Below are 22,448 nucleotides of genomic sequence, written 5' to 3'. Positions count from 1 at the left end.
GGAACTCATGCTTTAGTCAAACACAAATTATTGTGCCTAATGCAGAGGTAACTGGGTGAAATTTAACAGCCTGTGATATACAGGAGGTCACACTAGATTATTGAATGGTCTCTTTTGGTTTTGAACACTATGAATCTATGAAGGGTGGTATTTTCAACATCTGAGCTACCTTCTTCTTATATATTTGCAAAAGATATCATGCTATAAACAGCAAGATAAACAATATTGATAAGAAAAGAAAAAAAAACTCCATGTCACACTGGGTTACTATAAACAGTGAGAGGGAGATATAAATAAATCAACCAAGTAAAAGGACACTATCACTGTAATATTCTTTCCTTTGTTTCACTACATATATTTATAGAATGTTATGCTCCTTTTTGTCTTAAAAATCAGAAGTACAATTGTGGCATCAATACTCCGGATAAAGGAATTACTATACTTAAATGCTTTTATGCATACAAAGACAGATACTGGATGCAGAGCCGTCCCTTAGGTAGAGCGAATTGGGGTGACTGCTGTGGGCCCCGTGCTTTGGGGGGCCCTGCGGGCCAGTGCGAGTGGCCGGCACCCAAGACCCTGAGTGCACAGGGCAGCAGCCAGAGCCTCGCATGCGCGGGGTGGTAGCAGAGCCCCAAGCGCGTGGGGCAGCAGCCAGGACTCCGGGCACAGGGACCCCAACTGAGACCCTGGAGGCGGGGCTGGCATCCGGGAGCCCAAGGGTACTGCAGCACCCCCCGCACCCTTAATTCCCGCACCTATGTGGGGGCTGATTCGTCCCGGGCCCCGCACCCCTCTAGGGACAGCCCTGAATGGATGTTAAATACTACAGACTAACAATACAACAAAAGCAAAGGAATTCATAGTTAAACTATCCTGTCTTTTCTTAAAGAGTTGCAATTGCATCATAGCAAACTTTGAAAAATGTTCTGTTTAGCAATGATGCTCTTTACAGACTGCAAATTATGTAATTTTCTTCTTCAGCTTTAGTATTCTATATTTATTTTATTAATTGATGTAGATGTACAAAAAGTATGTCTGGTCTATGCTCTATGCACACAAAGAGTTGCAAACAAAAATGTGCAAATAATTACAGACAATGCCCAAAAAATAATTCCCAACCCACCCAGCCCATCCATAATAGCTCCTTCCATACACACACTCCCCTTAATCTATTTGAAATTATTATTAACAAATGCTCCTTGTTTCTCATCCCTCAACTGAAGTCATAATTATCTGCTTGTGATATTATAATTAGTTGCTATGACTATGATTTTGATGTCAGTACAGGATATAGACTCTCCTCTTGCAGCAAAAAAAAGGGAGAAGGAAATGTACATATATATATATATACATGTCAGGATCCCAACAAAGGCAGTCAGGACCAAGGGTCAGAGTAGGGGCAAATCTGAGGCTGGGAGGAATGGAGAAATTAGGGTTGCCAACTTTCTGACAGCAGAAAACAGAACACCTTTGCCCCACCCCCAACCCGAGGCCACACCCCCACTCACTCCACCCCACCTCCCTCTGTCACTCTCTCTCCCCCACCCTCACTAACTCACTCATTTTCACCAGGCTGGAGCTGGGGTTTGGAGTCCAGGAGGGGGTGAGGGTGAGGACTCAGGGTGTAGGCTCTGGGGTGGGGCTGGGTTGTTCAGAGTGGGGCTCAGGGCTGGAGCAGGGGTTTGGGGTGTGGGAGGGGGGGCAGGCTTTGGGAGGGAGTTTGGGTGCAGGAGCGGGCTCAGAGCTGTGGGAGGGGTGCGGGCTCTGGCAGGGAGTTTGGGTGTGGGAGAGAGTGCAGGCTCCCAGAATTGGCCTGCATGTCCATCTGGCTCCTAGGTGCAGGGGAGGCTAGGGGGCTCTGCACGCTGCCCCCGTCTGCAGGCACCACTCACGCAGCTCCCCTGCACCTAGGAGTTGGAGGGACATGCCAGCCGCTTCTGGGAGCCGCATGGAGCCAGCCGCTGAAGCCAACCAGATTTTTAGCAGCCCATTCAGCAGTTCTCACAGGAGCCACCGGGGTCCCTTTTTGACCAGGCGTTCCGGTCGAAAATCGGACACCTGGCAACCCTAGGAGGAGTTCATACCAGACCAGCATCAAAACCAAAGGTCAGACTCTGAGTCAGTTTTCAGGGTCTGGGGCAGCTGGTGAAAACACAAATCAAGCTGAGGTCAAAGCCAAGAGCTGGAATGGTCATAGCAGCTACAGGAGATCCACATTGTTGCCTGAATTTTCCCTGGAATGCCCCTTGTGTTTATATAGGGCAGAGAGCCAATCAGGAGCTATGAGGCTGTTGCCTATGTCAGACCCCTTGAGTGGGATGTCCCATGATCTGTGTCTACAGCAGGTCATTGGCAGTGGAGTGCAAGCTAGTTACAGCAGCTGCTGGGTAAAAGAATGAAGATTCTATGGAGCCTTGCATATATGCACCATGGGATAATCCTAGATGTCATCTCCGTTTCAGTGCACCTAGCTGTTTGCTGGAGCAGGCAGTGAGTATGACCTGAAATTCACACACAGACCAAAGGTCCAAGGGTGAAGGCCTCACAAACCTGCCTAATGCTCAAAACACCCTGCCCCCCACCCTCCAGTACTGGCAGCACAGTTTACCTAATTGAAATTAGCGAATCCCCTGTGACTATCCAAACCATCTCTAGTTAGAGGTGTAAGGGGTAAATTAGAGACTTCCAGACTCCCTTCTTCTTTAGAGGGACCACTCTTGGATACACTGCCCAATGGCCTCATCTCCCAACCTCCACACAGAGAACACCAGCAGCAGTAGGTGGAGTTTGCATGGAAGAAGTAGATAAAAATGCCTCAGTGTCTGTATATATTCACTGTGGACTGAGTCCTGAAATATTTATGCAACTAGCCCCATAGACATGGATGGGACTGCACACTTGTGTAAGGGGTTGCAGAATCAAGTCCTAAATCAGCAAATGCCTTATTAACATTTGTTTTCAGAACAAGTTATTGGCAATGTAAAGCAGCTAATTTTCAAAACAAAATACTGTACCCAAATGTTTTGATTTTTTCATCTCATCTGTAAAAGTAAAGCATGACTATAAGCTTGGTTTTGGGAACAAAGATGCCTATGTGGAAGTGAAAAACCATGAAAATAAAGGTTTATGCTGAAATTTCTTAAAAACCCTTCACTATAGAGCTGTTATTTGGTCCTCTGTAGCATATCAGGAAGTTCTTCCTGATAAATCCATTATTGTAACTAGTGATTAATAAATTATCTTTCCAGGCAAAAAATATTAGTAGAAACAGTGCAAATACAGACTTCCCCAATCTTGCTCTTCATAGCAGACACCTGCTTTCATATTTTGGACCAGTTTGGTCACTTGTGTAAATTAGCCTAGCTCCATAGACTGCAGTAATGCTCTGCTCATTGACCCCAACTGATTGACCCCAAATTATTTTTGTGTTGCATGGGTCTGCTTTTCTCCTTTTGAAATCAGTGGAAGTCTGACCATTATTTCAGTGGGAGGCGGAGGATGCCTTATGTTTGTGCTATTTCTAACACATTTTGCCTTCAAGAACCATATATCACTTTTGACAAATGCAGCTCAATTTTGATAAACATTGACAGAACTACTTAAAATGAATCCCAGTACAGCCTCCTTCCCCAATCTCTTTTTAGTACATCATGCTGTAAATTCAAGCAAACAAACATGAAATGAAACAAGTAATGCTGAAAGGGTTGTTAAAAGGTAACACTATACTCTGATTTGCCAAGTCTCACTCATTAGCTTCTCTCATGTAACATTATTTTAGACAGGGTAGGAAGAGTCTTTGTGTTATTTCAATTGTTCTATTTTTAAGTATATATTGAGATTATTTCTTCCTATTATTATTTTTACTCATCACATTTATACACGCCTCATCTACCTGTATTTTTCATCTTTGCAGCATAAGTGTAAAACTTTTATTAACAAAAGTGATTTTATTATACTAATTATTATTTACATCACACTGATACCTATTAATTGTTATTATAGATCCCAATCACAACAGAGGCCCCATTGTGCTAGTAGTCACTGTACAAACCGATAGGAAGAGATAGTCCCTCCCTGCCGCAAGCAGTTTTACAATCTCTGAACCCCAACCCTGCACACGCTTTAGGGAGTAATTTTACACCTCAGTAGTTGCAATGTCCAGGTGTTGCCAGGATCAGGGTTTATTGCAATTGCAGGAGTCCACTCCGGAAAGGTGGTTTTGGGGATTTTGAGGGACGGGGGTCAGAGACTTAACTGGATCCGGACTCCAATTTCATGGTTGGGCTCTCTCTGTAAAATAGGTCAAGAGGGGGGTCAGATCAGCTGGAGCTGCAGATTGAGTTTCTACTGCTAGGGCCACGGCCCCGTTCCCGGAGACTTTACACCTCACTCCTTTCAGGGTCCGATCCAGTTCTCAGTGAAATCAATACCAGTCTTCCAACTAGCTTTCCCGGCGGTTGGACCAGACCCCAGCGAGCGCCCCGCAGCTCCCTGTCGCCGAACAGATACGGGGTGAAAGCGGGTTAGCGCCAGCCCCTGAGTCCCGTGCCGGGGGAGTGGGGAGGAGCGTGCCGCTGGCCAGGTGTCACGCCCCAGGGCTGAGCTCACCCCGAGCTCCGCCTGTCCCCCACTGGGCTCGCCGCCCCTCCCGGTGGCTTTATCAGTAGGGGCTCCCACTGGGCTAAGCCGCAGAGGCCGGCCCCGCCTCCCCTTCCCGCAGGGCTCGGAGTTGGCGCCCGGAGGCGGCGGGGGCCGGGCGGAGGGGCTGGCCCCGGACGCGGAGGAGGAGGCTCTGAGTCCTAGGTTTGCACCTGAGCGAGGCTGGCAGCAGCGGGCGCTCGCTCCCTGGCTCTCCGTGCCAGGCTTCCCTCCTCCGCGGGGATCGGCGCAGCCTCTCGCCTGCTCTGCCTGTCACGCTGGGGCTGGGGCTACAGCGGTGGCAGCCAGCGCACCCAGTCCCTCGCTTCGCTCCGCTCCGCGGCCAGCCGGGCGCCTCCTGCCAGCGCAGCTGCTCTCGACCCCGGCGTCTCTGTTCATGGCACAGCGGGGCGGCCCCAGTTGCAGGAGCCCGGCAGACGGCTCGGCTTCAGGCGGGTGAGCGAGGGGCAGGTGCGGTCCGGGGAGAGGGGCTCCTCTGCGGGGCGGATCGGGGCTTGTTACTTGGGTGGTGCACGGGGAGTGAAGATGGGGACACGCCAGTTATATTGGGGTTTGTTTGGGGCGGCAGGTGGGAGTGAGGGGGCAGGCGGGGTGTATTGGGGTTTGGGGCAGCAGATGGGAATGCGGTTTGGGGACACGCGGGGGTGTATTGGGGTTGGTCTGGGGTGGCATATGGGAGTGAGGTTGGGGCAGGCGGAGTGTATTGGGGTTTGTTTGGGATAGCAGATGGGAGTGAGGTTGGGGGTCACAGGGGATGTATTGGTGTTGGGGCGGCAGGTGGGAGTGCAGTTTGGGGGCACGTGGGGTGTATTTGGGGTTTGTTTGGGGCCGTACACGGGGAATGAGGTTAGGAGGACACGCGGGCTATATTGGGGTTTGGGGTAGTAGGTGGGAGTGCGGTTTGGGGGCACGCGGTGTGTATTGGTGTTGGTTTGGGGTGGCAGGTGGTGTGCGGTTTGGGGGCACGCGGGGTGTATTGGGGTTTGTTTGGGGCCGTATACGGGGAGTGAGGTTGGGGAGTATGCGGGGGTGTATTGGGGCTGGTTTGGAGTGGCAGGTGGGAATGAGGATGGGGGGCACGCGGGTTGTATTGGGGTTGGTTTGGGGTGGCAGGTGAGAGTGAGGTTTGAGGACACGCGGGGTGAATTGGGGTTTGTTTGGGGAGATACACGGGCAGTGAGACTGGGGGCAAGCGAGGTGTATTGGGTTGGTTTGGGGTGACAGGTGGGAATGAGGTTGGGGGCAGGCGGGGTGTATTGGGGTTGGTTTGGGGTGGCAGGGCGGTACACGGGGAGTGAGATTGGCACGCGGGGTGTATTGGTGTTTGGGGTGGCTGGTGGGAGTGAGGTTGGGGGCACGCGAGGTGAATTGGGGTTTGGGGCGCTACACGGAGAGTGAGGCTGGGGGCTCGCTTGCAGGAAGAGGTTTAGGAGCACGTTGGTGGCTATAATGGGGATTGATATTTGGGGTCGTAGCTCGGGAATGAAGTGAGGGAGTAACTGGAGGAGGCGGGGTGGGGGCACATGGGTGCGTAGGGGTTGAATTCTGGGTGATGAATTGAAGCTGGGGTTCGGTAGGCTGATGGTGTGGGGCAGGGCATGAAGGATGCACTAGAGGTTCGTGGTTGAGATGGAAACTGGGGTTCGGGTAGGGGCGGGGGTGACGGTTGAGGAGTGTGCGGCAAGGCGCCTTAGCGCGGAGGTTTTGGGGTAACGTGGGCGGGGTTGAGGCGCAGGGGGAGCGGCAGGGGTCCGGTGTCGGCTCTGACTCAGGTAGACTTTGCCCAGGTGCGCGCGTGCGATCCGGCTCTGCAGCGCTCCGGGGGCCGGCCGGGACCGGGAACTGCTCTGACGGGCACAGAGTGGGGACTCGCCCTTTGGTAGGTATCTGAGCGCCGGGGATTTCAGCCCCGCGCCTGGCACCAGCAGGTTCGCTGAGCGCAGCCCTGAGCAACTCCCCCGCCACGCAGGACGCCCTCCGGCCCGGCCCGGAGGCTGAATCCAGGTATGCCCTGCGCTGGGCAGGGGGTGAGCACCGGAGCGGCTGCTGGTTTTTGTCGGGATCTCCTTAGGCCATGCGGGTCCCTTCGAGAGGCTCCAGGTTCTCCCACCCCAGCTGGCCACGCTGCGCCCGTCCTTTTTCCCAGCCACTCTCATGTCAGCGGGGAACAGGGAAGAAAGGAGGAAGGCCGGCTGGGCTTTGCAAGTCACGCTAGGTTTTGGCCGGGGCTGATGTGTGTGGGAAGGCGGCAGGTGTTTTCTCGATAAACCTTGTGGCCAGCTTAGTGACACCGCGGTGCAAAGCCGGACCCTCGCCATCGGGCGCCGGGGAGCTACACGGGTGGAGAAAGCAGAATAATTGAGCGCAACGTTGTAGTGAGCAGCAGAATACTTTCCTGTTCCTCCTGGCATCGGCTCACCTGCTGAGCGTCACATAACCGAAATGGATCCACGTAGTACAGAGCAAGCTACAGATCTGATCACCCAAGATTGGATGAGAGTTTGGGGGGATTGAAGGGGGAGCTAATTATTATTAAATCTCACCTTGGCTTTTGGCTGTTGCCTTCTAGTATATAGGGGACAGAATTAAGCTGCCACAAAATGCCTGGATGCGACTTCAAAATTGAGGGACTATAAAGGTCTTAGGGAAAGATACTGCACAAAACAATCACTCAGAGGAAGATGTTTTTATAAGCCTTCTCTAAAGGTGTGCTGCGCAAACCCCTTACCACTCACCCGGACAAGAAATCCACTCCCCAGCTGGGTGCAACTTGGCAGATCTTTGTGTCCTGTCTTCCATCCATTAGAAACAGTAATAGACACTTAGCTGAGAAATATAATCAATCTGATCTCTGATTTTTTTTATATATATATATATATAAAGGTATGTCTTTTCCTGCTCTCCCTGTAGTGGAATAGTTTGAGGTTATCTTTATCCAAACCTTGTGCCTCTTCCTTTTTAGGAGACACAGGGAGAGAGAACTATGAAGTCCTATGAATTTAATCCTCCTAGACTTTGTATATACCAGCTTTGAAGCATTTGAGATTGCTGCAGTGGTCAGTAGGAATCCAGCTGTTCTCCTCATTATTCCTACATAGGACAGCAGAAATTGCTCAGTTCATTGCACAAATCCAGTGAGATCGCTTGCAGTGTATGCTCCCCAGTTATTTCACAGCATAGACTAACGGAAAGGAAATGTGCCATTTGGGGGTAAAGTTTAATGCAGTGTATATAAGTAAATTGCGCTAGTGCTTTTACCAGCGTTAGGAGCTCCTAAACTTAGTGGAATAAGATCTACTTTTGTGCCTGCTTTTCTTGCACTTTTAAAACAAGTGTGTGTTCCACTTCCCTTGAAATTATACTTCATATTGGGTAAATGCAGTTAGTATTCCTGACTTCAGATTCAGTTTCACACCCCCTGTATTTAGAACACTGTTGTATCTGTTCTTTTGACATTAACCCTTTTTAATATGCCTGCATCTGTGGAATTAATTTTTCTTTTCAGGTAGGTCAGTGGCAAACAACGGTGTGTTACATAAATGTAAATTTGGAGTAATTCCATTGGCTGCAGTGGATTTGCACCAACTTAACACAGCAATATTTGTCTCCAAAGTTGCCATGATTCAGATGCTGGAAAAAAGCTCCTTATAGTTTAGCCAGTTATCTATACAAAAAAGGAATCTCTTTGGCTGCACTCTTATCCACCTATGTTAGTCATACTTCCAGAGAATGAGAGATGGAAGATATCTGCTGGCTCGTCTTCTCTTCTTTCAAGAACCAATGCAGGATTGTTCCTTCCAGAAGCTAGTGCCTAGTATGGCAGATCATTCTGCTCTGATCTTGAAGCAAAGCACTTAGTTACCACAGAGCCAGCCATGAAGGAGTAGAAGTCAGCTTGGAAGATGAATTGAAAAAGGTTGGATTTTTCTATATAATAGACTAGTAGCTAGAAACAGGGCCTGCAATTACAAATCAAGGTGAGAAACTACATGATGGGAAGGAAGGCAAAAAAGGATAATTTTATTTAAAGTTTATTTCAAAATACAAAATGAAGGTGGGATTTTGGAACAGGGAAGGCTTGTAACTGTCTTGGAGTTGTTTCTGATGCAATAGCAAGTAATGGACAATTAAAGCTCTGACATTTGTGAGCCTGTTTTGTGTTTTTCTCCTCTTTTTTGTTTCTGCATTAGAAAACCAACTATTTTACTTAAGGGGAAAAATAATGTTGTCTTGTACACTCTGAGTTAGACGTTTGTGTGTTTTTGAAGGCTAGATGATGCAGTGGAGTAACTCTTCTTTAGGAAAAATATCAAATCTTGGCTTGGGACACAATATAGATTATTTTGGGATGCGTGGGATATTTAATCTTAGCACATAGTATAAAAAAGCTCCATCTCCAGTGTCCTATTTTCCTTCAAGCCATATGAAGTGTTTGCTGTCTCTTTACCACTGTAAAGGTTTGGCTTATTTCTTTGCATGAAAGATCAGACTGATCTCTTCTGGCCTTAATGGGAAGAAGGGGGAAGGAAATCTACAAAAGGATGTTATTAGTGATATAGTGATTATTTATATATTTTAACTTCTCCTACTTCATTGCTCACACTGAAACTAAGCCATTCTTTAGAAAAGTATAGACTGATGTTCATCATGATCAAACTAATTTGTACAAATTGTATTTAGCATTGTGAGTGTAGAAATATAGTAAAACTTCAGCCAAACACCAAGTCAGGCTTCCTTAACATGCAAATTTACATACATTAATGTTTTGAGATTTCTGTAATTGTGAAGTCAAATATATATTTAAATTAAGCTCATAACTCTCTTAAGGCTTTCTGACAAAAGGCATTTTCCTGATAAACTTTATTCCATTCCAACCATACTGAAGACTAGACTAGACTAGACTTCCCATTGTATCACATTAGCTATAGGAGTTAGAGACTCTTTTGTTCTAATACAAAAGTAGTGCCATTAGTGGTGCAGTAGTTTTCAAAAAATCATAGATTTTGGCAAGTACCCAATATAGTGGAGGATTAAGAGAGAATTTATTTTGCTCCAAGTTTTTTCCTCTCCTATTGAGACACAGATGGGCATTTTTCTTGTATTACGAGAGGTAATCAATAGTTCATGCCCCCGAGATTTCTCAGTAGCTCATGCAGTGTACAGTACTGTTTCTTTTAATATACTCTCATCTTTGTACAATTCATTGCAAACACAGACACTTCCAGGTAATTACGGCAGAAAACTAGAATTTGATGTTTTATTACCATGTATTACTTAAAAGCTATATTACATTGCATTTTTTACTTGAAAAACAGAGAAAATAGTCTTATGGATTTAGAACCAGCAAAGAGAGAAGGCGTGGGCTGAATCTCTTCTTGAGGAGGGCATGGAAAAAGTTTTCCTGTAGAGGGAACTATTAAAGGAAAAGTGATTCCTATGAAGAAACAAAAATGTTTTATAAGACAGCTATTAGACAACTTAAAATATTTGCTGCTTTGCACTTTAAGAGCTCCCATTTCAATACTCATGGCAGTTTCTGCTAGAAGTCCTGCAGATATATTGGGGAGTTTTCTTATAACTAGTCCCAAAATGCTAGCTAAAGTGTTTTGAACCCAGCATATAACAAACAAAATAGAGAGAACATATAAAGTCAGATTTTCATTTTCTTTGTAGAAGAGATGTGTTCATACTGTAGCGAACTTATCCTTGAAATTCTTCAAAAATACTGACAAGTCTAGCTCATTTTTAACCAGAACTATCTTACACAATCTATTTGTAAAGGCTTTTTTTAATTGGTTTTAAAAAATTGCTTGTGTTCCAGAGAATTAGTACTGCAAAGTTTACATTAGTTCAGCTGGACATAGTCTTAGTACAAATAAGCCAGCTTAGTACATTTAAGGATTGTGCAGCCTGGATAGTTTCAAACCTTTTAAAATTACAATGCAGTACTGTATGCCAGATGACATACTAAGGAGCGGCGCCAGGGTTTTTGGTGACCTAGGCGGGGGTCCTTCCGCACTCCCGGTCGTCGTCGGCAATTCTGTGGCGGGTCCCAGAGCGAGTGAAGGACCCGCTGCCGAATTGCTGCCAAAGACCCGGAGCGTGGAAGGACCCCCCCGCCGCCGAATTGCCACCAAGGGCGGCAAAATGCCACCCCTCCCCCCAAATCCTGGTGCCCTAGGCGACCGCCTAGGTCGCCTAAATGGAAGTGCTGGCCCTGGACATACTCCACAGTAGAGTTCAAGAGCACAATTCATTACAAGAAGTCTGGCATCCAGGGTGCATTAAAGTCTAAGTTCTGATCAGCTTACTGGGTGCAAATATCCAGCTGCTTTGGAGAGCCTGAGGCTCTCCTGGGGGTTCCAACTCTGGTCTCCTTCTAGAGGTAAGGAATTTGCATTAGAGATGAGCCTAACCTCTAGAAGAAGCATTCAAATCTGGCATTTTCATTCAGGCCCATCTCTTTCGCCAGATTGTGCCCCTTTAGTTGGGTGCACTGAGAGGTCCCTCAGGTGCAACTCTCCCTACAAGGAAGAATGTGGGGGAGAATAGGAGACTCAGATGCCTTTGCAGCATCCTACATTCTTCACTGCAGGACCTAGAGTTGTGTTTGTTTGTGGGTTAAGGATGGGAGAGGCAGGTGAGTCACAGTAGGAATTCATCTTTCTGGCCACATGAAAGATGTGTGAAGGAGTTAATACAGCTGTTCCCTCTTCCTATCAGCATCCTTGCAGCAGCCATAGTTGGTTGGGTGGCTCCAATGGAGCTCTTCATGGAGATTTCCTTACAAAAATGTCTTGCCCCCACTCCTTTGGATTTTGATACAAGAGAAGACCATCTGGGACCTAGCTTGTACAAGTGTAATAGAGGGCAGAATGTAACTAAGAGTCTGATCTTATATGGTGCTGAGAACATCTCAGGCTGGGGAACTGAAAATACTGAGCACCCTGAGGGGTAAGGCCCAGATACCTTGTCTGCACTAGTCTTTTTTTTCCTTTGTTTCCTTCCAACCACCTAGCACAGGCAATGTTCTGGCAGCTGCTGGCCTTTTAGCCACAGCATCATCTAGACCTATTCTGAGTAGTGTTGGGATAAACTGTTGTTTAAATGTCAGAGGCTAGCCTACAGAAAGGCTGCCACTGGCATACATGCAGAAATGGGATATGTTAGGGGAAAAAGCCTAGTATAGACAGAACCACAGGGAGTTCGTAATTTCTGCACCACTACAAATTATGTCCTCTGTATAAGACTAGTATGGTGCAACAATGAGTCTTTCTCTTGCAGTTTCTATTGGTGGGGTCTGAGAAGCATTGTTGGATTCACATAATCATTACACAATTCTAAATATTATAAGATTTTATGTGCCTAGTTTAAGAATGGTCTTTCATGTTCAAGGGGCCATGGTTCTAAGTACAGATACTGAATCGTTGGTGTGTTTTGTTTTGTTTTATTAAAAGAATTGCATAGAACTGGGAGTCAGGAGACCTGACTTCTGTTTCAAGTTCTGCTACTGACTTACAAGTCACCGTGGTAGGATTTTCAAGAGTTAAACTGCTGACTCATTGAATTTAAATTGAGCTGGACACCTAACTTTCTTAGGCTTCTTTCGAAGTCCCAGCCTATATCTTCTCAGTTTCTCATTTTCCCACATGAGAAGTGAAGTGACTGATACTGACCAAAATTTTGTCTTAAACAGTGTTTAATATCTACATTAAAATGAAGTTAGTTCAAATCAGGTCTAGTTAAAATGCCCCTTGAGTTATTAAGGATTGTGAAGCACTCAGATACTCTGGTAATGAGACCATATAAGTACCATAGATAGAGACAGATGGGCTTTAAAAAAAACCCTCAATGCAATTCAGTGATTATGACAGCTCTCACTTCTTTCCTAGTTACATTTACAATGAAAAAAAGTTGTCCATTTATTTCTGAGCTAAAATCTTTTTCAAAGTTAATGATAACTGTGAAGACTGATTTGATTGTTCCACAATGAATCTTATTGAATAAATAATGTGACCACTATTTTGCTAATTAATCTGAGAAAATTGCAGAAGAGATTAAGAAAAAGCAATTCAAAATTTAAAACGTCTAGGTATAATCCTCAAAGCACCATTTAACAGTAACTGTATTTCTCGCACCAACTCACTCATTTACATGGAGCAGATACAATACTAATGATACTGTCAAATTTTTGTATTAATCTGGAATGCATAGTCATTCTGTGAAGTCATGTGTGCTCTAGATGACTTGTGGAAACAGTGAAAGGAATTCTTGAAGCAGGAAAATAATTTGGCAGAGTAGCCGTTAAGCTTACCTTCAAGAGTTTATTCTTGCCAAAACATTTCTCAGGTTTGCAAATTGCAAAGCTATATAGTGTATGTTAGCATCCTTATTTTTATATAAACTGCTGCAATCCTAATATACACATTAGTAATTTGGCTAATATCCACCTGAGGAGGGCATAAGGGGAGAAAGCTGAAGTAACAAACCAATGTATATGCAGGGTTTTTTTTAATAGATATCACTTTGCCCATACAACAAATGTTTTGTTAAATTTATATGAATATTATGCACAAGTGCTACTGTCTATCATTGATATAAGATTCCAAGATTGACACTGAAGCTTGGAATGGCTGTAGAGCTAGTGTGAAGTGATGGAAACAACTACAAGCATGACTGAGAGCTGTTTTTGTTTAGAATATCAGCAGGTTCAATCATCACTGGGATTCATGGTCTGTTACTGTCCAATTTTTAAGTTCTAAGCCATTTTCAGCTTTGTTTTTTATACTTTACGAATTACACCCATATGATGGCATGAACTTTCACCTAATATTGTGTTTTTTTTACTGCAGCACAACAAAAATAAGTGACCCAATAATGGTCAAATCATAACAAAGTATTAACATACTAAGTGCATTTAAAAAACAGAAACACAAATTATTCAGTAATCAAAAAGGAATATATTTTGAACTGCACAGCTGAGGACATTGTTAGTTGAACATGTGCAAAGAGGACAAATACTACAAAAAAAAAATCTAGTAAAAAAAATGCAATGCAAGAATCAGATGGATTGACATTATGGGAAAATTCCTATGAGGTCTCATGATACAAAGCTGTTTAATATCTGAAACAAGTGTTTCAAGTAAAGAAAAGAAGAGACAAGAGAAGTCATTGGAGCTCCTCAGAGGCTCAAGGGTCCACCTGGTCAGCTTGCCAGAATGATACCGCACATTTAATTCTGCATGGGCCTAATACTACATTACGTTAATCCAAGAATGTAGCAGTGTAGGGTCTCTTCACTGTATGCTGTATGCTCCATTCCCCCCAAACCATTCCTATGACGTACCCTTCCTAGGTAAAAGGACTTGGGTTAAAAAAAAATGGCACGACTGGCATGAAACAATCCTTTCAGCCAGTTGATGGTTCTGTTTTTATTCACTATTTACAGTTATCCGGCATGTTGGGGGGATGGGGGGTGCCGGTTAATCAGAAATTTCAGTTAACTAAGAGTTATACTTACCAATGGAATACCAGTTTTCCAAGAATTAGAATACAATACAATGAATAAAGTATAAAATAGTATACAGGTACTCACCAATCCAGTAGTAGCACTGCACTGCAGGGTGGTTGGTTTCTTGAAGCACTTAGGTGTATACAGGTAACCTACCAAATAGAAAACTTTATCTTATGACACTACATATCACTATGGGCAGCACGTGGCGTACACCTAGATCACTAACAATACACTTAACACTAAAACCATACTGAACATAATTTAATCTTTGATTCAGAAGGCACATCAGGATCTTGCAGTGCCTCAGGGTCATCATTATCAACATCAATTATCATTGTAGATGGTGTAGGAGATTGGGCTGAATCTGTAATGACCCTATGACACACCCTGGAAGCTGCTTTTTTGAATAAATCCTTGATATCAGCTTGCTTACTTATCGTCTGCTTCTTTTGCATAAAATTAGAGTGTAGAATGTGCAATTGCATAACCTCCTGGGCAGTGTACTAGTTCCAGTTACTAGATTGAAGATTTGTAGTTGGAGATATTAAAAATGCTGGTTGATAAAGTGACAGATAACCCAGCTTTTACTGTATATGAGACTCTGATGAACTGGTAGGCATAGTTCATAAGATAATAAAGTCAGTTTGTTTCATTAAAGTTTGCTATAATAAATAGTTCAAGTGATAATTATTGCACAGAACCATTGGTTTACTGGTAACCTAGTTTACTTTCATGTGACTACACTTGAACACAGGCTTGCTCAATCAGGCTCTTTAATGTTAGCATAATTTACTGAAAAATAGTAGGCATTCAGACGGAAAAAAGGCTGAGCTATTGTTTGAGGGGGTCAACAGGAAAACTCAGGCTTACTATTTATGGAGCTTGCTCGATTAAAACATACGACTGTGGAATAAGTGGCTGTTCCCTTAATTACCTCAAAATCAATTGATTTGATATTTTGTTGTCTTAATATTCTGACCAGCAACCACCCACCTAAGCAGGTTGTTGCAGCAACGTTTGCTCACATTGCAACAAAATGTGGAGTTAACTTCATGCTAGACATCCTGAATGAATTATGCTATCTGTAGCAGAATCCCTATGGTATAACCCCATCAGTGGGTGCCATATTTTTGGTATTATTTCTTAGTTCATATTGATATAGTTTTGTGAGTTAATAAGCAGGTTGCAGGTATGGCAAGAACTGTGTGTGTGGGGGGAGGGGGGAGAGAATACAAGAAAGATTAAGGACACAAAGCCACATTGCTGCCTGATAAAAACCTATGATGGGGCAAAAAGGGAAAGAAAGCTTACAGAGTTTCCCTATGTCATATTTTTAAGTGATACATCACAAGACAGAGTGTGGTACCCGCTCCTCTGTAGGACAGGTCATGACTCTGCTCTCAATCTGCAAGAGGGCTGGTTTCCATGCTTCTATACCAGTGCTTCTATACCGGTTTCCAGTTCTTCTGTACCAGCGACCCCTCCCCCAACTTCCTAGCAGTATGTATAGCTTAATTGTAACCATTGTTGAAGCCACCAAGAGAAAGTGTAAAGCTCAGGTAACCATTAGCAACAACTGAAGAAAGCAAACCTCCCCCATTTGGGGTGCAGTCAAGCCTTTTGTAAATACCGTACAAGAAAAGCACTTTGAAAAGCCCTTTATTAGCCAGAAACTATCACTAGTTCTTGTTTCAGAGAATTGACTTATTGTGAAGTCATCACTGGAATGTCTTTTCAGACTTTTTGAAGCATTTCCAGTACCTAGCCCCAATCTTTCAGGCAGGTGATGTTTAGCTCAGAGCTACAGCTTTTGGGGCTGTTCAGTCCAGGCTGTCCCATGCTTAACCTTAGCATTTCACTACCCTAGCAGGTCACAGCAATCAGATGCTTTCTCCTTGTGGCTTTAAACTCTGACTAGGGGTAGAGAAAACTGGTAGCTGTCTGGAACCTGGTCTATACTAGCCCACTGCTGTTTGGAATGGTGGGAAGTTTCAGCAGACCATCCTTGTATAGACACCACCTATGGCTAGCTCAAAAGATAATTAACTGGCATAGCTGGCATTTTCACACCAAATCTGACATGATAAAACAGGCCAATTGGTGTCTAAAATGAATCACAATGGGCACCAAAAGATAGGACCATATTTTCTTAAATTAAAATGCAACCTGATAACAGCTTGTAAACAACCCATCCTGATTCTTAAGAGTATTAATTCTTAACTGTAGTATTTAAAATCTTATTATAGAATCAGTACATCTTGCTGAAAATTAACTTGATATACCATAATGTGTCTGTGGACTTTGCTAATCACCTCATGAAGTGACAGTCAGTAATATCCATGAGGGGTGTTCCAGTATTTGACTGGGACTAATTATCATCACCAATACTTGTTCAACATTTTGCGGAAACATTCAGAGCTAACGTAACATGCGCAATCACAAGAAGATAAGCTCCAAAACTCAAAAGCATAGTGCACTATAATCTATAGTACATTTATAATAGTCATCTTCCCTCATTCCAGGATGAGGTTGCAGCCCTGATTCTGTTTTCCAGATGTACTTCAGTTTCTCCTCTGCCTGGTCAGAAGAGTTAGTGTGTTTATGATCTGTCCCTCAGGGAAAATCAAATCCCTCCCATTCTAGGGCATAGAAGAGCTTCAAACAACAATCCAAACATAACTCCTAGTCTTTTAACTCAGGGCACATGTTCCTCTTCCCCATCATTGCAGGGGTTTGCCACCTTCTGTTGATAGCACCATAAGGGAGCCTACTCTATTCCAGCCCAGGGAACCTATGTGCACTGGATGTCAACTTCACTTAAACCCCCCTACTTCACTTTTTCTCAAGTGGTCTCCCACTCAGGCCTTGTCCTCAGCCCTTTCTCAGGCTTCCCCATAGTAAGATACCATTCTCCCTCTAACTCTCCTGCTATTATAGGCAACTTTTTTTTTTAATTTAAATAGCCGGATTTCCCCCAGCAGGCTCTGCTGCCAAGCTACAGTCACCTGACCCCTTAAGGGACTAAAATTCCCAGAATTCACATCTTTAAAGGGCCAAAAACTGGAGCAGGGATGTTCTGGCCCAGGCCTACCCTTTATCTTTCTAGGTTTGGTTCCAAGGCATTTCTCACACTTATAGTTAATGATATCAAATTTTCATGTTATACCAGTGCAAACTCATTGAAGTCATGTACATAAATGAGAAATTACCATACTTTAAAGGCATCTTAGATATTAGAGTAAAGAGAAAACTTTATAATGTTTCTGTCTCCAAATGGCAGGAAGATGTTTTCTCATGCAGTTCTTATATTTACTTGTCTTTGCAAGTTTAATAATATCCTGTGATGTTGGAGTCTACCCTTGGGAGAACTAGAAAGTTTGATCCGTTGCAGAAAGCAAGATGATATTTAACATAACAATGTAGCTTTTAGCAGTGATATATTTGAGTATATATTAACATGTTTCTCTTTCCTCCCTAGTGACTGCTCTACTTGAAAAATACGTGCTCAGTCAGCAAAAGGAACACTACTTTTCAAAACCGTTCTATGTGGAAATCAATCCATGCCCTATTACCTGGTTGAGTGAAACCGGATTAAGAACTTCTGCCATGGCAGCTCTTCTACTAGGAGCTTTGCTGCTTATTGTTCAACCTCGTATAGTGCCTTCCAGACCAGCTGTAATTTCTAAGGCTGAGGCCACTTCTCAATCTGTTCCGAAAGAGCTTTTAAAGAAAACAGTTCTCAAAAATGACTTCAAAGGAAACATTCATTTTAACGGATCTTGCCAGCAGCTACCACAAACTATCATTATTGGAGTAAGAAAAGGTGGAACAAGAGCCTTATTAGAGATGTTGAGTCTCCATCCAGATATTGCATCAGCTGAAAGTGAAGTCCATTTCTTTGACTGGGAAGATCATTATGGAAATGGATTGCAGTGGTATATGAATCAAATGCCATTCTCTTATCCCCATCAGATCACAGTGGAAAAAACCCCAGCCTATTTCACTTCACCCAAAGTGCCTGAAAGAGTTTATAACATGAACCAGTCAATGAGACTACTCCTTATTTTAAGAGACCCAAGCGAGAGAGTACTATCTGATTACACCCAAGTGTTCTATAATCATGTACAAAAGCACAAGCCGTATCCATCCATTGAAGAATTCCTGATTAAAGATGGTGAACTCAACGTGGACTACAAGGCAATAAACAGAAGCTTATATTACTTTCACATGCAAAACTGGTTGAAGTATTTTCCTCTTGATTGCATTCACATTGTAGATGGGGATAAACTAATCAAAGATCCTTTCCCAGAAATAGAGAAGGTAGAGCGGTTTCTAAGGTTGTCACCTCAAATAAATGCTTCAAACTTTTACTTCAATAAAACGAAAGGCTTCTATTGCCTAAGGGATAGTGGTAGGGAACGTTGTTTACATGAGTCAAAAGGAAGAGCACACCCTCATGTAGATTCTCATTTACTTGATAAACTGCATGAATATTTTCATGAACCTAATAGGAAATTCTTTGAGCTTGTTGGCAGAACATTTGACTGGCACTAATTTGTGTTAAGTTATTGATAAGCTTCAGAGCCTAAGTTTCAGTGTACGCTTAGAAATTATATAAAAAAGGGCATTTAAACTATAATTTATTTGTAAAATCCATAAATACTTCTGTACAGTATTAGTTTCACAATTGCCATATAAACTAGTTATATTTTTCTACTTGTTAAATTTGAAGACATTTTGTATTGTTTTTCATGGTTGTTACATTGTGTATTACGTCTCTATACGAAGGAACTAAAATATTTCACTGCAGAAGATGCTTTCTTGAGATTGTGTTATCTGTTTAATATATAAGAAATTCATTTCAACAAAATCCTTCAGAATTATCTGAATCTTTGAAATATAGTATCTGGACTTTCTCTCTTTATTGTGAATGACCACGTAAACTTTACACTTCTTTTTGTTGTTTTTTTACTAGCGGCTTTAATTTTAAAATGTCACCGGGCAGCAAAGTTCTCTAACCTGCTTTATACAATTAATTCTTACTAAAGTGATACCTCACATACTTATTAGGACATGACATGTCAGGTATAATGGAATACTCTGTAGACAGACATACTGACTTCTGTGCTTACCTTCATATTTAATTTCATAACCGGTGCCCCTGACATTCTTTGGCACTACAATGCCAGTTTCATGGTATATTTTAAAAGATTCTGTGGATACATGCTCATAAAAAACACTGTTGGATGTAGAAATACAGTCAATCTGAGACCTTCCTTTATTTTCTGTATGTTTGTGTATATGTTCTTTATACTGAAAAACGGGAGTGAAGGATTTAAGCAATACTGGTAAATTTTAAAGGTTGTCATGATTGTTTCTAAATTCTATAGCATTTATTTCTGCTTCAGAATCACTGAAAACCAACACCCACTCACGAGCCATTAGTTGGATTAACCTCTAGAAATTAATGGCCTTATTCTCATTTATGTTAAGACCTCCTGAACACTGCTCCAACTATGTAAAGGTTCCAAAAGTAAATGTAAATTACATTTGCACCCATATTAAAGCCCCCTTTTGTTGCCAGAGTGGTGCTTTTTGCTTTCCATTCTACACTAGGAAATTAGATCTACACCTCTGAGCAATGCAGTTAAAGTGACCTAATCCTCACTATAGACAGTGCTGTGTCGACATAGCCTCTTGGGGAGATAGAGTACCTATGCTGACAGGAGAAGCCCTCCTGTTGGCATAAGTATCTGAAGCACTGCTGCAGCGTTTTAAGTGTAGATCTGTCCTTATTACAAATGAGAATCAGACCCACAGATTTTTCCCTTTCTTCCCCCTCCTCCCTTTCAAGAACATTGAGGTCACATATAGCTTCCATTCATGATTTACAAGGCTACCCTTCTAAGGCCTTTTGTAGATTGGTTTTTAGCCCCTACTTCAGCAATCCTTATGGTTCCCCCTCTGCTGGAAACAGAGTCCAGGGCAAATAATGGCTTTCCTTGCCTACAGGAAGAATTTTCATGTATTATTGGCCATCAGTTATTGAAATCAGAACAAATCCTGAATATAGACAAGGTCCAAAATAGTACTTAAGATATAAGCTCTTCAATTGTAATGGAGGGATCTGGCCCAAGATCTATAATATGCAGATCAAGTGACACAATGAAACTGAATTTTCATTGAGTTCTGGACAGATAATTACAATACTTTATGACTTAAATTTGCGTACATTAACCTTTGATGGTGAGATGGAGGGTGGTTCAGGACCAGGCTGTGTTAGGCAGGTAAGGCTGCTTGTGTACTATCTTCGGGATGCAAACATCACATACAATGTTGCTTGCATGAAGATTTGTAGCTGCTTTTTTTCTCTCTCCATTCCTTGTGTACTTGTCCAAGCTGGATTCAACCTCAGAGAGGCTTTTTTTATTTATTGATTTAATTATTTTAAGTAAAAATTTGGGGAAAAATACTTAATGAGACAATATTGTACTGAATAAAAGATATTTTCTTTATTTCATCAGTCTTTTATTTGACAATGTCAGCATTAGAAGACCAAAATTTAGAATTTGACACCTGTTTAGCACCTGGTTAAATAACACTTAAGAATTTGTCAGTAGCTCAGTGCATTCAGATTGAATGGATTTTTTAGTATCACCATCCTTATTGAACTGCCAGTCACCGATCCGAGGGCTGCGGGGTTTGGGGCTTGTTTTATTTGGAAGTTGCTTGTTCAGGCTTTTTTGTAATAGGCACCCTTAGTTTTGCACTGCTGCTGGCAGCGGCACTGCCTTAAGAGCTGGGTGCCTGGCCATCAGTTGCTGCTCTCCTGCCACCGAGCTCTGAAGGCAGCACAGCAGTAAGGGTAGCAACACACCATACCATGCGAGGCTAGGAAGGTGGTAGCAGGAACCTGCCTTTTCTCTCCTGGGATCCCTTTCTCTGGGGAGGGGTGGTGGGCATTACTGCCCCTAGGAGAGCCCCCTGAATGGGGAGTGTCAGAATGACCCTGGGGACAGTGCAGGATTCTGCCTCGCCAGACACCCTCTTCGCTGGGGGCTTCACTGCCTGCAGCTGTCAGGCTGGCTTCCCCAGCTGGGCTTGTGGGCATGGAGGTTGGCTGTATTTCTGGGGAGGGAGAGGTGCCTCGGGACAGGGGTGGTGCTGGGAGGGCATGATAGGCCCTGAGACCTGTGGCAGAGCAGAGCATCTAGCCAGAAAGTGGGATGAGGGATAGGGGGGCTAGCCAGCTCCTGCCCCTCCTCAGGGTGCTGCAAGGGGAGTAGAGTGGCCAGCATGGAGTGCTCCCGGCCTGTTACACAGGGGCCCGGCCAGCCACCTTTCGGTCCATGAGCCTGCTGCCCTTCTGAGCCACAATCACCAACTGGAACACGTGCCGCTGCTCCAGCCTCTTCCATTCCCCTGCGCTGGCGGGGGTCAGTCTCCCAGCAAATGGTTCCTGCCACCACCTCCCTTTCCCCAGTCTCACTCCCTCCCTTGTCCTAGTGCCACCCCCTACCCCTTGCTCACTGTCTGGCTGTCCCTTCATGTGCTAGCGGAGCTTACTGCTCACCCCGCTGATCCTCACCCAAGCTTTGCAGTGTGAAGGGTGAGGGAGGCCTTGCGAAGCTGGTGTTGGCTGTTGTCTTTAGAAAGACAGAGACATGTGCATCATTTCCCCCTACACACATCCTCCCTCTTTGCCCTGGTTAAACTCTGTTGCAAACATTTGAGCTTTTTCCTTTCCAAGCCTGAGGTGGAAAATCTCTCACTGTTCTTGCCCCTTTTGGTGTGTGTCGTGCTTAATTTGTGCCAGGGCACCTCTTTCATTACAAAGCAAGCACTGAAATGGGTTGGGCTTGTTTTGAAAGGCAGTGCCACTTTTTTTTTCCCTTGTGAGACTTGGCAAAATTCATCCTTACCTATTACCTCTCTCTCACTGTGGGACCTCATGGAGGGTTCTCCATGGAGAATAGGATCCACCACTGCTGCAGCTGTTAAGAACAATTGTCAAGAAAGAGTGTATTTTATCTGGACAGTCACATGTATTTCACATTGAGATGTAACAGTTTTGAAAGACTCAGTTGTTAAATTCTGGCAGCATGTCACCCCCTGCATTAGCTACAACTGAACACATACTGCAGGCCAAGTTATTGTTTTCACCCATTTTGAAGCACAACACTTAGAATGGGGATTCTGGTATGAATACTCACATTTACAAAATCATCATTCACTTTCCAAAAATATATTGCTGCAAAAATTTCTACTGGCA

The 22,448-nt window shown here is 43.8% G+C and overlaps 1 protein-coding gene across 2 annotated transcripts; it reads left to right on the top strand.

Moving 5' to 3' along the window:
- Positions 1–4,694: 4,694 nt before the first annotated feature.
- Positions 4,695–20,694, top strand: HS3ST1 (heparan sulfate-glucosamine 3-sulfotransferase 1). Of its 2 annotated transcripts, none has more exons than XM_054029695.1 (2): positions 4,695–5,097; positions 17,655–20,694. In XM_054029695.1, exon 2 carries the CDS (start codon positions 17,783–17,785, stop codon positions 18,728–18,730), a length of 948 nt encoding a protein of 315 aa, XP_053885670.1. In that variant the 5' UTR covers positions 4,695–5,097; positions 17,655–17,782; the 3' UTR covers positions 18,731–20,694. The 2 variants fall into 2 exon arrangements, with proteins under 2 accessions (XP_053885670.1, XP_053885671.1); XM_054029696.1 differs by lacking the exon at positions 4,695–5,097 and adding an exon at positions 6,494–6,666.
- The last annotated feature ends 1,754 nt before the right edge of the window (positions 20,695–22,448 follow it).

This window comes from Malaclemys terrapin, chromosome 5 (genome assembly GCF_027887155.1).
Source record: "Malaclemys terrapin pileata isolate rMalTer1 chromosome 5, rMalTer1.hap1, whole genome shotgun sequence".
Classification (NCBI taxonomy): domain Eukaryota; kingdom Metazoa; phylum Chordata; order Testudines; family Emydidae; genus Malaclemys; species Malaclemys terrapin.
This window is presented reverse-complemented; position numbering and strand designations above follow the sequence as displayed.

Coding starts and splice junctions, on each gene's coding strand:
- HS3ST1 (XM_054029695.1), top strand. CDS start 17,783: ATGGCAGCTCTTCTACTAGGAGCTTTGCTGCTTATTGTTCAACCTCGT.